Source organism: Capsella rubella, unplaced genomic scaffold (genome assembly GCF_000375325.1).
Source record: "Capsella rubella cultivar Monte Gargano unplaced genomic scaffold, Caprub1_0 scaffold_4, whole genome shotgun sequence".
Lineage (NCBI taxonomy): Eukaryota > Viridiplantae > Streptophyta > Magnoliopsida > Brassicales > Brassicaceae > Capsella > Capsella rubella.
Window position 1 is genome coordinate 10,763,527 of NW_006238920.1, and position 14,407 is coordinate 10,777,933.

At 34.9% G+C, this 14,407-nt stretch overlaps 4 protein-coding genes and 1 long non-coding RNA gene across 6 annotated transcripts; 2 read left to right on the forward strand and 3 right to left on the reverse strand.

The window, feature by feature from the left end:
* Window positions 1-147: 147 nt before the first annotated feature.
* Window positions 148-1,302, reverse strand: LOC17888640 (60S ribosomal protein L36-2). Its single transcript, XM_006295196.2, has 4 exons — window positions 1,249-1,302; window positions 1,037-1,144; window positions 523-722; window positions 148-361 (listed from the first exon to the last, which is right to left on the reverse strand). The coding sequence occupies exons 2-4, from the start codon at window positions 1,136-1,138 to the stop codon at window positions 325-327; spliced, it is 339 nt and encodes a 112-aa protein (XP_006295258.1). The 5' UTR covers window positions 1,139-1,144; window positions 1,249-1,302; the 3' UTR covers window positions 148-324.
* A 603-nt stretch (window positions 1,303-1,905) lies between these two features.
* Window positions 1,906-3,193, forward strand: LOC111831182. Its single transcript, XR_002834405.1, has 2 exons — window positions 1,906-2,216; window positions 2,910-3,193. It is a non-coding gene; the product is annotated as an uncharacterized LOC111831182 (long non-coding RNA).
* Window positions 3,194-5,431: 2,238 nt separating this feature from the next.
* LOC17890434 (cyclin-dependent protein kinase inhibitor SMR12) lies at window positions 5,432-6,482 on the reverse strand. The gene is given in 3 exon segments (XM_006295148.2): window positions 5,432-5,974; window positions 6,353-6,448; window positions 6,450-6,482. Coding segments are annotated over 3 exon segments (504 nt in total). The 3' UTR covers window positions 5,432-5,599.
* Window positions 6,483-8,945: 2,463 nt separating this feature from the next.
* LOC17890187 (actin-1) lies at window positions 8,946-11,186 on the forward strand. 2 transcript variants are annotated; one of them, XM_006294364.2, is made up of 5 exons: window positions 8,946-8,990; window positions 9,473-9,545; window positions 9,658-10,051; window positions 10,149-10,762; window positions 10,861-11,186. In XM_006294364.2, exons 2-5 carry the CDS (start codon window positions 9,486-9,488, stop codon window positions 10,924-10,926), a joined length of 1,134 nt encoding a protein of 377 aa, XP_006294426.1. In that variant the 5' UTR covers window positions 8,946-8,990; window positions 9,473-9,485; the 3' UTR covers window positions 10,927-11,186. The 2 variants fall into 2 exon arrangements, with proteins under 2 accessions (XP_006294426.1, XP_006294425.1); XM_006294363.2 differs by having other exon boundaries at window positions 8,955-8,990; window positions 9,477-9,545.
* Window positions 11,187-11,301: 115 nt separating this feature from the next.
* On the reverse strand, window positions 11,302-13,190 carry LOC17889576 (transcription factor AS1). The gene is made up of 2 exons (XM_006294397.2): window positions 13,058-13,190; window positions 11,302-12,665 (listed from the first exon to the last, which is right to left on the reverse strand). The coding sequence occupies exon 2, from the start codon at window positions 12,613-12,615 to the stop codon at window positions 11,509-11,511; it is 1,107 nt and encodes a 368-aa protein (XP_006294459.1). The 5' UTR covers window positions 12,616-12,665; window positions 13,058-13,190; the 3' UTR covers window positions 11,302-11,508.
* Between the last annotated feature and the right edge of the window lie 1,217 nt (window positions 13,191-14,407).

Below are 14,407 nucleotides of genomic sequence, written 5' to 3' on the forward strand. Positions count from 1 at the left end.
GTTGGAACGAGTATGGCTCATCTCTGAATAAGGTATTGTACTAAATCAAGTGTTATTTGCTCACTTGTTCTGACGAATTCATTACAGGCCCGAATGAGATTGCTTTTGTAATGGGTATCACCTAATCGAACAGAGCAAATCAAAGCATTTGCATAAACGTAATAGTAAGTTTAATAAGCTTCATCATAAAAACGGAACAGAGTGAAACAAGATTAATCCACATCCCTAACAAAGCACAACACATAAACGCTTTTTGGGCATACAGAAGCCAAAACTTGAGTTCCAAAAGAAACAAATATCCCATAACAGACAAGACTAAGATGTTTACTTCTTCTTCTCAGTAACACCACCACCACCAGACCTGCGAATAGCAGACAAAAACAAACAAGTCAGCTAAAAATCAATTGCTAGATATGAAAAGGATGCAACAGTCTCCTTAATCCAAAAGAATATGTATGCAAATTGATAAACTATATTGAGAATGAGTGAGGAATGGAAATAAAACTCAAGTTATTATTATACCTCATCTTACGGAGAACACCAGACATCTCCTCTCTCTTCCTCTTGGCTCTCTTGTGGGTACCCAACTTCCTCTTAGCAACCTTAAGAGCACGCTTGTCCTTGCCAACCTTAAGAAGCTCAGTGATTCTCTTCTCATAAGGAGCAAACCCAGCTACTTCCCTGATCAGAGATCTGATGAACAATGTCCTCTTGCTCGTTTTCTATAAAAAAACAAAAAATGTCGAAACAGAACTCTTGAGAAATGAATCCCAAAGAAATCAAAATGAAACTTTCGTGAACTTAGAGAATCAAAGACTATCTAACAGTGTACTCAATGCTCAAAACATCACCATTTCTCAGCTCAAGACTCAAACAGTTCCAGTAAAATGACATACTAAAGAATCAAATCAACACTAAACAATATAGTGACGCATTTCTAAGCTCATCTCGGTAAATCCAAAAAATGGAGCTAACCCACAAAGCCCTATATTAGAAAGCAATCAACTTTGTAATCAGAGGGAAGTTAGAATGATACCCCTTTACGAGAATTAGGAAGAGGAGCTAGCTCACGTCTAGTGACGACATGTCCTTTGTTCAATCCAACGAACAAACCGGTCTTCACTGCTGGAGTTGTCATCTTTACCTGCAATAAACTCAATGGTTCACAGAGTCTAGATTCAGAAATCAATTTTAAAAATCTTAAACAATGAAAACGAAGAAGAGAGAGTTTGCATCAGAATCCCGTACCTGCAATGGAGGAGAAGCAGCCGCTGCAAAACAACGAAACTTTGGCCAGAAAAGAAAGGAATTTTATATATGCGGCGACAAAAAGGAAACCCTAAGTTTTCTACTAATTGGGCCTGTTTTGCTATAATATGGGCTTAATAAAATGAGCCAATTCAAACTTATACCTATTTATATTTGACACAGGCCCAACAATCAATGTTACGTTGTTGGCACGGTTATGTATTTTTTTTTTTGGTAGTATCGCACAGTTATGTATAAGCGTCAGTATTAATACGTATATACAGTTACAGTATCTGCCGTTATGACTTTCATTTTTCGTCTCTAACTCGTATTTATCAATTATTACCACCTAATTTTATTGCTAAAAACTTGTTTTAGACCACCATTATTGGTAGGCTTTTGGTAAAATTTTAAGATAAGAAAAGTTATAAAAAAACTAAAAGATGTCTTTTATATACACCTCGACGAAATCAGACAAGACCCTCTTTCACGGTGACAGTTTAAGAGCAACCACAACGAGGGTATTTAACACCAGCTCTTTAGGTTTTTGACATTAAAATTAAATCATAAATTGGGTAAATTAGAGAGAACCGTCTCTCTATTGAGAGGCTTGAGTTGGCTGAAGAGACGGTGACGTGGCCGTTTGTGAGTGGCTAATGTATAAAATATTTAAGGAAAAAAAAACCCAAACGACAAAAACTTTTTCGTTTCATTTCTCTCTTCTCTCTTCTCTCTTCTCTTTTCTCTGTCTCTTTCGATCGATGGTACTAGCGGCCGAGGTCGAAGCGATTTCGTCGGGAAGATGAACGCCAGTTTTTGTAGCTCTCGTATTGGCCTCTTCGGCTCTTCACCAAACCGCCTCCTGGGCTTCCTGCTCCTAGAAAGGAAGAAGTGGCGTCAATTCTGTGGAGGAAAGGGGAATTAATCGGATCTTCACCAAAGCGCCAAAGGAGAATTCGGTGGAGAAGGTAGCTTCTTCAATCCGACCTTAGATTCTTTAATTCTCTGAAATTTGATTTGATTAAGCTCAATTTGCATTACTACCCAGTTATAGCACAAATTAGGGTGTCTCGTTCTGAATTAGGGATTTGGTATACCAACTGCACTAGATTCTTCAAACATGTATTTATATCTAATTTTGTGTTCATCTAATCACGATACAGTCCCTTGTTAGTGGGTCTTTGTAACCCCCTACAATATATATGTCAAAATGTTTTTTCGTTTGTTTTTTGGTCTGAAGTTGGTGAGTCCCTTGTCTTCTTCCACTGAGTATGGGCACTGAAACTGTTTCAGAATCCGTGATGATAGTGTTGAATGTGTCTGTTGTGAATGTGTTGAATGATATAGTGTTGAATGGGCCTTCTTGTTCCGGGATCATGCATAGAGATATCAAACATGTTTTTGTTGGATGTTTAGAAACATGTTTTTGTTGGATGTTTAGAAACATGTTTCTGTTTGTATGTTGCTTGTGTTTGTTCTTTGTATTTTATTTCGGCTTATGTATGTTCTAATGTTTAAGGAGACTTTTTATTGTCTTTATGTGTTAGTTTACGATTAAGGTATTGTCTTATAGTATTTTGAACTTTGTATTGTCTTTATGTGTAAGTTTAAGACACAATCAATTCAAGAAGTTCAATGGTTGTTTTATTGCGCTGCTGCAGGCACAAGATGAGGTAGTACAAGAGGAGCAACAGAAAGACTGTAAAGGTGTGAAGGTGGATAAAGTGGGTGAAGCGTTTGTGGTTGAGACACTGGGTTGAGATCAACTGTCCATGTGGAATAAACTACCGAACTCTCTTGTAGAATGGTGACTGCTACTTTTTGCAGTTGTTGACATCTTCACATTATTTGATCATCATTCATCACTGGAAGGAGTTCATAGAGAAGAGTTTTATAATCTGTGTGATGATTGTTTGTGTTTTGTGAAATTGGGAGAAAAGTTTTAGAAAAAAGTTTAAGAAATAATAAAATAATAAAATTTAAAATAAAATTTAAAGAACCTAAAAGTTCTTACCATTGTAGCACAATAAATTTAAAAACCCCATCACAAACTCTTCATCTCAAAAGTTTCAAAATTTATAATATAAATATTGTAAAGAACCCACAATGGGTCTCTCCCATTGTGGATGGTCTAAGTACCAGAGACATTTTTCTGTTTTTCTTAATTTTTCTTAGTTTTTTAGCTTAAACTCTTATTAGGGGATTTATATACACTAACGTATGTAAACTAAGAACAGTAAAAGTAAGAAATATGGATATCTCGCATGTCACAACTTACGAACTCCACATATATAATTTTATATATGTGGAACCGCTTAACCCGAAAGGTAGCTAACCGTGAGAAGATGCCTCAAGCTAACCTCCGTAAGAAGATGTCTCAAGCTACGTAGGAAGATGACTGAGTTAAGATTCATAATCGTAATCCTAAATATTTACCAACCATTTCTTTTGTGGGAATAATCATGGATGATCATCATCAATATGGAAATTAGGTCATTGGTCCAGTGTTATATTCAGTTTTCACACTTTTCACAATGATTTATTTAATCTATTTGTTGTTTCATAAACCTTGCAACTTTGTTTGTTTCCTTCCGATCCGAATATATATATATCATGCATTATTTGACCATGCATTAATTGGATGAGTTTGGGTGTCAGCAGACATAGGTTTTCAGACAACAAATAAAAATCTGAAGTACCATATAAGCCAGCTTTACATTTGAAAATGCTTCTCTAGCTAAAATCAAGCACCATGGATATATATATCGTCCCCTTGTCATTACTTTTATAACAAATTCAATATAAGTTAGGGATCATTATATAATCGTTTGGTTTATTTTAGTGAGCTACTGAGCTTAATGCATTTGTCATATCTTCTCTAAAACCATCAAAGACCTCATCAAATCTTTTTCTTACCTAAGCTTTCAGTGAATAATCCTACATACAATAATATGGACTATTTTTATGATTACAAAGAAAAATCACTAAGTATAAACTTAAAGCATAGTAGTGAAGCAAGAATGGTTGATGGCTAGACTCTGAGAATCAGATGGTTCCATTTCCGTTCAATATATATATATAGTAGCTATTGTTATATTGTATAAAAAGAGCCGATTACAAAATCTATTGTTTCAGATGATCTCATGATAAAAAATTTGATGGAAGACTGTTGTAAGAAAACAATATATTTCGAATGAATATTCTAGTTTATATTTTCGTGTGAACTTTAATTACAATCTCCTTACCATATTATACGTACTCTCTCTTTTTGGTATGAATCTTTCCCGTACTATTATTTTTCGTTGTTGTTGAGTGAGATACCACATAACGTTTCATTGAAGCTGCAATCAAATTATAATAATTAATGGTCAATTAATTAACAAATTAAGAGACAGGTCAACAAAACCGAAAGCCACATAATAAAAAGAAATAAAGAGAGTAACACAGACGAAACGAACATAACGGCAACAAAAGAAAGAAATAAAAATATTGAGAAAAGAAAAGAGGATTTTGAAGATCCATAAGAAAAAGGAAGAAGCTTAAGGAGGAGTTATATCTTGTAGCCTTTTTCTAGTAAATTAGCATTGGATGTTGCCAACTTTACAAGTCGAATGAACTTAAATAAGGTCTCGACCCCTAAAAGCGTTTACAAAAATTCTATATATGTATCCCAATCTCTCTTTTCTTGTCCTGTCCTGTCTTCTTCTTCATGTTTCTCTCCCTTTTTTTCACTTTTCTTCTCTCTCTCTCTCACTCTCTTTTGCGTACTCTTTAACTTTACGATGTCATCTTCCTTCGTTTGTGAGTGAATGAATATTAGTAAACAAGTGTACATTATACAATTGTCAACAATTCTCTGTACAATGTAGCTTACCCATTTCACAAGCTTGCTGGTTGACTGATACGTATTGAATATTACACTTAACTAATGTTGAACCCTCGTGTCATACTAGTAATATTGGAGTTTTATATAAAAGATCATGAAGAAACAATATTTCAGTTTCGTCAACATAGCTAATTGTGTATCCTTTTACTAACCACAGTTAAAAAATAATATAAAACACATAAGAGAATCATCCATATTAAAAAAGAAGAAAAAACTAACAATGGACAAATAATCAATCATCATCTTGAAACGAAAAAATCTCTATATGATCCGAAACTCTTTATAACAAAACACCATTAATCTAATCGAGTATTTTTGTTTTGTTTTGTCTATTTGTGAAAGAAAGAGAAAAAAATTCAGATATTTTCCAAACGTGACCTAAAAATATGGTTCATAGAAAATAAAAAAAAACAAAAAAAAACCTAAAAAGGTTAAAAATATATTTATTTGTCTCGTCTTTAATCTTTATTTCTTGATCGTCATAGTGGTCGTCCTCCACTGCAAATCCGTTATAAACGAGGACACGTCATCTTCCGGCAAGAAACTCAACCGTCTCCGGCAATACATCGCTTTAGCTCTAATAATCTCCGACGAATAAGAATACTCCCGTTTCCTCGGCGCCGGTGGACATTCTCTGACCTTAGGGATTCTATTCTCCGGACGGGTCGGTGTTTTGAATCCGTCATTATCTTCCTCCACAACTTCTTCTCCTTCATCATCGGATGATCTCTTCCTTTTCCGACAAATGTCCAACACAGATTTCTTGTCCGAACGTTCGTGATCTTCTCTCGTCTCCGTAACACCACCTAACGTTACCTCTTCCTCTCTCATCAAGATCGTCTCCGATATACTCATCAAGAAATGCACAACTCTTGTTCTAGCTAGAGAGAAGAGAGAGAGAAGAGATAGAGAGAAGAGAGAATGAGAAGAATGAGAAGAAGAAGAAATAATGATTGATGGATGTAGATAGATCCAACGTGGTAAAGAATATAAATCAAGAAAATTGTCAGCTTTTATTTGTTTTTTATCTTTTGTCAGGTTTGTTTATTTAGAGAGTCGTAAAGATTGGAGCGAGTTTATTGTGGTATTATTGTTGGTTGTGGTAACTGGTAAGAAGGAGGGAGAGAGAGTCTAAAGGCATACATAACGTAACCAAAACCCTCTGATTCATTCAGAAGGTAGGGAAAGACCTTACCGTTATTATCGTATTATATATACATTTATCATCGTAATTATAATCATAATATATATCGTCGAATAAAGTAAAAAAATGATGGCTCGATGCCTTTCTGCTTCTCGCAAGTTAAGCACCAAAATTGACGTCTGCCTTTACGTTTCCAAACTCCATGTGCGCTTTTTCTGCTTCCTCCTGAATAAAAATATTTGTTGCCGTTAAGACTTTATTAATTTTTTGGCATAGTATTTGTTAATTACCACCTAATTACTCTTCTTATTAATATTGCTAATAACTTGTGAGTATAATTTATAAGGAGACCCAACTTGTTTTAGAGAATTTATTACTTCTATGAGATATGCGTCCTGTTTAGATATATATCTAATTACTTTCTTATACACATAAGAAAATTCAAATAGGAATAATATATTTTTATGATTTTTTTTTCTAAAACATTTGGATAAGAATTAAAAACCATATTAACACAGTATATACTATAGATACACGCAGTCATATCATGTATGTATATAAAATAAATAAAAAAACTCATACTAAGTATTGTAGCTAGTAGTAACAAAACTACTAGGCTACAAAATACTGAAATACAATACAAAATTGGAATGTCGAAGAGTGAAAATTGAGAAGAACGATATATAGCTGAATGTAAGAAAGTTTTCTTCTCTATTTGTTTTTGTTTTTCTATTATTTTTCTTTTAAAATAGACATTATTGTTGAATTTCATGATATTTATTTTCACTTTAAAAACATAAAAATCGCATGTACTTACTGGTACCAAATTACGAAAGCATAGGTTATGTATATGACGAGCATGGAACATTAAAAAGTGTCAGTGATGACCTTTGAAACTAATTGTTGGCGATGGTGAAAATGACGTTAGGTACACGTACGCTTGGAAGTTGGAACCATCGATCTCTAAAGAAGTATTGATGGAAGAGTACTTCTCTTCATTTGTGAAAGCTGAAAATTCTCTTTAACTTTCTTATTCTTCTGTGTTGGAATGTCTCGTTTAGTTACAGCTTAAAGGCCTCGCTACTCCACACCAAAGGCATAATAATTGTATAAACCTTATAAACTCTTCTCTTATCAGCAATGTTAAATTAATTACAGGTCTAAATCCAAAAACAAAATGTTCATTATTGATAGTTCCATTACCAAATTGATTCAATGTGAGCATGTTGGAGAATTTAGAGTTCTTAGTGGAAGTAAAAATGCTTATACGCCAAATTATATGCTGGGCGTTATTAACATAGTTGCAAATGTTGTTGTTATCACGTATTCGTCACAATTCACAAACAAAAGTTGCAATAGTTTACAAAACATACAAAAATTTAAAAGCAAATATATATATATATATATAATATTGAGTTCAATGGACTAAACATATATGATAGGCCCATTAGGAAGTAATGTCTACTTTGGGTTACTAGGCCCATGAAAAAATTTCACCCGAAACATAGGAGTTACTGCTATTCCTATTCATCATTTTTACCAATAAGGGCTAAACTATAACAATAAATTTGTGTTAATTATCCTGATATGCTAGATATAAAATAACATTTGAATAAGCTATCAAAACATCCCCAATAGAAAACTTAAAAAAACACTAATTACATATTTTGATTCTTTAATTTTCTTATATTTTTTTTTGGTTTTTTTATTTTTTATTTTTTAAATAATTTTTGTTCTATGTTTGCAAATATTTATTTTTATACATGTCAAATTTTCTCGACCCATTAACACATACAAAATTTATCCAAAAAAAAAAATTTCAAGGTTTACATGTGTTAAAATATGATTCAGTGAGTGACATATATATATATATATCATGATTCACAGTTATGTTATTTACTAATTTCAAATCATAAAGTTTTGTATTGTAAAATAATTTAATAAATTCTTTATTGTGGGTGTTATTTCATTTTTTGGTATATATTTACCAAATAGTAATTGAATTATTATTAATTTAGTATTTTACTATATTAATTTCCATTTTTTATTCTATTTAAAAATTAATTCTTTTACTTTCAGAAATTTTAGTTAATTGTATATTAAAATAAATTGAATTTTTCCATGATCTTTCTAAGATTAGGAATTGATTGCATAATTTATTTAAATTCATTTAAAAGAAAAGAGATAATTCTTTGCATTTCCTTTGAATCTAAGTATATATTTTAGATTTAAAATTTTTCACTTACACCTGTCAAAATCTAAATTTGAAAGTTTTATTTCAAAATTTATAATTTGTTACATTTGTCAAAATCTTATCAAAAACTTAATCATATGAGTTACTAAATATGAAAATATACTTTATGTAATAAATATTTACTGGTTTGTGAGAGTAAAATGTGGTAAAAGCTGTGTGTGTTTTGGGTTATTTGATAAGTGTTAAACTTTGGAAAAGCTAAAGGGGTAAAAAAGTCATTTCAGAAAATATATTTAGTTTTGGGGGATTGGATTTGAAATGAAGTATTTAGAACCGGAAAACAAGGTGAGCCGAAGTCGAAGCCTTTGGACCCGTTTTTAGTTTTTTTTTAACTCTTCTCCATTCGTTCCTTCCTCCTCTTCTCCTTCCTTCCTTTGCCTTTTTTTTCTTTCTGTTTCTTCTTCTTCCCTTCCATTCTCCAGCCGATTCCAAGTTTTCTTTTTTTCGTAATTTTTCAGGTAATTTTTGAGACCCTTTACTCTGATTTTCGAAAACTCCCAAGAATTATGTTAATTTTGTTTTTTAATATACCAAATCATCGATTTTGCATACATATCGTCGTTGTTGTTTGATTGGATCTGGGTCTTATTACTATCATCCTTGTGCTTAATCGATTTTAATCATGCGTATGTTCATCTCACCATTTTTGTGTTATTTGTTTAATCGAACAATTCTCTCAACCGCGACTAATGTTTTCAAATGTTTTTTTTTTTTTTTAAACAATTATTTTCTGGTTGAATTTTATAATATTGTAACTTGATTCTGGGGAAGGATCTATAATATCCTTGTTGTTCTTCTTCATTTAAGGTTTGATTTTTCTTTTTTTCTATTGATTTGTCGTTGGAAAAAGGATTGGCCTTTGTATTGTTGTTTCCTCATATCTGAATTGGTGATTAAAAATTTGTATCTTTAAAAAAATCTTATGTGTTTTGGTATGTAGAAAGGTAGAAGAAATGGCTGATGGTGAAGACATTCAACCTCTTGTTTGCGACAATGGAACTGGAATGGTTAAGGTGTGTCATTTATTCTTTCTCTCTGTTTTTTTTCACCTTGTTGATGATCCTTGTTTGGAAAATGTAGCCTTTGGTTATTGTTTTAAGGTTATGTTGCTTTTGTATTGAGTAGGCTGGTTTTGCTGGGGATGATGCGCCTCGAGCTGTGTTTCCTAGTATTGTGGGTCGTCCTCGTCACACCGGAGTGATGGTTGGGATGGGGCAAAAGGATGCTTACGTTGGCGATGAGGCTCAGTCGAAACGTGGTATTCTAACTCTCAAGTACCCGATTGAGCATGGCATTGTTAACAATTGGGATGACATGGAGAAGATTTGGCATCACACTTTCTACAATGAGCTACGTGTTGCTCCTGAGGAGCATCCAATCCTACTCACTGAGGCCCCGCTTAACCCCAAAGCTAATCGTGAGAAGATGACTCAGATCATGTTTGAGACTTTTAATGCCCCGGCTATGTATGTGGCTATTCAGGCTGTTCTTTCTCTTTACGCTAGTGGTCGTACAACCGGTGAGTGAATCCCTCTTGTGTTCTTATGGTATAAAGCTTGATTCTTTGTACATTTTGCCCTTCAAAGTGTAAAGCCTTTCAAATTATGGATGTGTAGGTATTGTGCTCGACTCTGGAGATGGTGTGAGCCACACTGTTCCTATCTATGAGGGTTATGCCCTTCCACATGCGATCCTTCGTCTTGATCTTGCTGGTCGTGACCTCACTGATGCGCTGATGAAGATCCTAACCGAGCGTGGTTACTCTTTCACCACCACAGCAGAGCGTGAAATTGTCAGAGACATTAAGGAGAAGCTTTGCTACATTGCTCTTGACTACGAGCAGGAGCTCGAGACAGCCAAAACAAGCTCAGCTGTTGAGAAGAACTATGAGCTACCTGATGGGCAAGTGATCACCATTGGATCTGAGCGATTCCGTTGCCCTGAGGTTCTTTACCAGCCATCTATGATTGGTATGGAGAATGCTGGTATCCATGAAACCACCTATAACTCCATAATGAAGTGTGATGTCGACATCAGAAAGGACTTGTACGGCAACATTGTGCTCAGTGGTGGAACTACAATGTTCCCGGGAATCGCCGACAGAATGAGCAAAGAGATCACTGCTTTGGCTCCAAGCAGCATGAAGATCAAAGTTGTTGCCCCTCCGGAGAGGAAGTACTCTGTCTGGATTGGAGGCTCCATCTTGGCCTCCCTCAGTACCTTCCAGCAGGTACACACAGTCCCATCATTCCTTCATCTAAAACTGCCTAAATTTTAATTCTCATCTCTCTTGTTATACTAACTCAAACGATGTTTTAACTTGTGCAGATGTGGATCGCAAAGGCAGAGTACGACGAGTCAGGTCCATCAATTGTTCACAGGAAATGCTTCTGAGTTCGAAGTTGATCATTTTTCAGAGACGAAGCACCGCCGGGGTTTATCCGACCATTCCTCAAGCTGGGTTATTAATCTTCCATTATTCTGCTCTTTGTTTTTGTTCTTTTATGTTTTGGAATTCATGCCAAATACATTTTCAAGGATTTATGGTAATCTGTTTGTAGTATGGTTAAAGTCTAATGCAACTGTGTTTTTGGGTGAATAAGTACACACCTCTTCCTCTTTCGTTATAATTATGTAACAATTTGTTTCCAATCTTCTACCGTTCTACGTAACCTAGTTTAATATACATATGTAAAACTTATATACTAGTATCAAATTTATTTATAAACGATGGAAAAGTGTTGCAGCTGACTAAGTTCAACACCAAGCTTGAGAAAACAAAGCCATACATAAAACAGAAGTGGTAAAGTGGAACAAAGGTAAGATGAGAGAAGCCAAGAAACAAATACAAAGCTGAGTTAAAGAACCCAGAAGTCTGACTAAACACTGGAGACACCAAATGATCAAAGAAAGAAAAAAAAGAAAACCAAAACAAAAAGCTTACATTACATGACAACAAAGAGCTTAGGAAGCAGTTTAAGGGCGGTCTAATCTGCAACCCATGTTCTGTTCAAGAAATTTGGTGAGTCTAATATGTTTAGAGGTCCATTGATCTGCCAGTTTCTGGTCTTTGGCCTCAGCGTCTCTCCTCAAACCAACGAGCTGTTCTCTGTACTCTCCTTCGATCTTCTCCATTGCGCTCTTCTGCTCTTCCCTCAGAGCTTTCATCTTAGCCTCAATCTCCTCCATCTTCTCCCTTTGTCTACACGTCTTCTCTGACTCAAGCTGCAGCTCCAGCCGCCTTAGCCTCCATGCGGCCTCCTTCTTATGGTCCGCCCAAGCTCTATGCCCTTCCTCCAACTCTCTACAACATTCCACAAGCTCTGACAAGAACACACCCTCGCTACTCCCGCTACAAGACGGCATCATACTCCCTAACACAAGTCCCCCTGGACCGCTCTCTGCTCTCTCGGGCTGCTGCTGCTGCAGCCACGGGATTGGCGGTTGAGGTGCGGCTGCAGCCAGGGTGGAAGGAGATAAAGTTAAAGTCACGGATGGAGGTCTTACGACAACATTGTTCCCATTGTTAGGATTAGCTAACCAAGGAGGGATCACCGGGTTAGGAGGCTGAACTTGCTGATCAGAATGTAGAAACCCTCCATTAGAATTAGCCATCACCACAGTGGCAGCGGCGGCAGCAGCAGCAGGGACAACGTTAGAACGCTCTTTGACAAGCTTCTCAGCGAAACTCTCAAGAATCCGATCGTACTTGCTCTCGTCAATAGGCTCAACTCTCTTGTTACTCTCTTTCTCTTCTCTCTGTTGCTTCTCCTTGAAGACTTCCCACCACTTGCCTAAACGCTTGGCAGTCCTCCCGGGAACCTCCGAAGCAATCTTCTTCCACTTGTTGCCGTGTTTCTCCTGAAGACGGATGACAAGCCTCTGCTCTTCCTCAGTCAAAGAACCTTTCTTGATCCCTGGCTTAAGATAATTCTTCCATCGCTCCAAACAAGACTTGGCGTCACGGTTCAAAGGTCTGTTCATACGCTCAGACACAAGATGCCATTCTCTCGGACCAAACTGTCTAACATAAGCACGTAACAATGCATCTTCTTCACCACTCCAACGTTGCCTCTCTTTCATCTCCTACTCCTCCTGACATCACTTCTTCCCATCTCACCATCCTTCTTCATCTGCTCCAATTTCAAAACCAACCATTATTTTTCATAAATAAATTACCACAAATTTTTAACCTCTTACAAGACCAAAAGCACACATCTACAAGATCTGACACTAACTTTCTAAACTTAGAAACTCCAATTTTGGGATCAGAAAGTCTAAAACTCTGAACGAAACCAAGAATCTCCAAGAAAATGAAAATGACAAAACTTTGAGAAAGGGTTATAAGCAAAAACTAGGGAATGATCAGTTCATAACTATACAAAAGTAATCGTCTGGAAACGAAACAGGGGAAATTAATGCTGACCCCAAAACACACTATTAGCATACCCCTGTTAAGAAGAAGATAAGAGAGTTGAATTATGTAAAGAGTAAAATAATTATTAAAAAAAAATGAAGTGCTCACCAAATAATATTGAAAAGGAAGACAATCCCAAACTCTAAAGCAACTTCCATCACACACACACACACACACAGAGATTTGCTTGGTTTCTTTCACTTTTTTTTTTTTTTTTGTGTTTTTTCTAGTTGGAGAAAAAAATGGAAGAGAGAAAAACGAAAAGACCAAAGTGAGAGAGGCTTTTAAAACCAGGCGACGAACGTACACGATTAGACCACAGAGACGGCAAAATTATTGTTTTTTATATAAAATAAAATAAAATAAATAAATAAAAGAGGAAAAAAAAAGTTTACCGACTGAGACACAGACGTTTTTCCCTTTTTTCACACAAGTGGGGGAAAAACAAAACTCTGACAGTGGCGCGTGGAGGTAAAAAGTTGTAATTCCATAAGTTCGTTGTTTGTTGCCATTACATTACTTACACCAATATTTATTTATTTATTTATCTATTTATTTGTTTGTGCGTCAAAAATCATATCACATTGGGATCTCAATATTTCATTTCAATCCAATTATAATCTTAAGTTACAAAATCGAATATTGATATTAGATGCTTTCAGTTTAGAAGCCAAAAAAATCGCCAAAAAGTGAGTTGTACTTTAGTGGCTGAAAATATTTGTGTTTTTATATCTCTTTATATTAATTTTGTAGTTTGATATTTCAGAAAAAACTTATTTAAAATTGTTTTTTTTTTGTAACAGAAAATTAATAACTTATTTAAAATTGTTAATCGTCACTTCGAACAATGATAGAAGAACCAGAGAAAAAAATAAAGCTCCATTTATATAAAACTTTTTGATCCACTCAAAACATTTTAGAAGGTTTTTCTCCAATTTGAGTTAAAATTTCCACTAAAGCCACAAGGATAAACACAATTATAATACCATAAAATGATTAACAGTTAGGTTCCTTAATTAGGTTTTTATATTCCAAGCTTTATATCTTAAAACAGTATATTACTAAGGTAAAACATAGAAAATGAATATTTTCGCAAAAAACTAATGAAAATGCGAAAGATAATATATTAACATCACATGTAACTATAACTATGTGTTTTTGGTTCTATAATACATTAGTAAAGTTAGTAATGAAATTTTTTGGTTTTGTGCAAAGATCAAGTATGTTCTTGAATGTATATAGACGATTTATGTATGTTCTTGATATGAGTTTTCTATTGGTTTAAAATTGGGATTAGACGTATGAGTGAGAGAGTAATTAGGGAAGAGAACACGTATGAGAAAATGGGAATGGTATCTTTCTGAAGGGGGAAAAGCATTGTAAGTGTGTAAATGGTCCCCTTTCTCACCCTAATAGAGAGTGAGAGGCCTACCAATACATACTTTTTCCCTTTGTTCC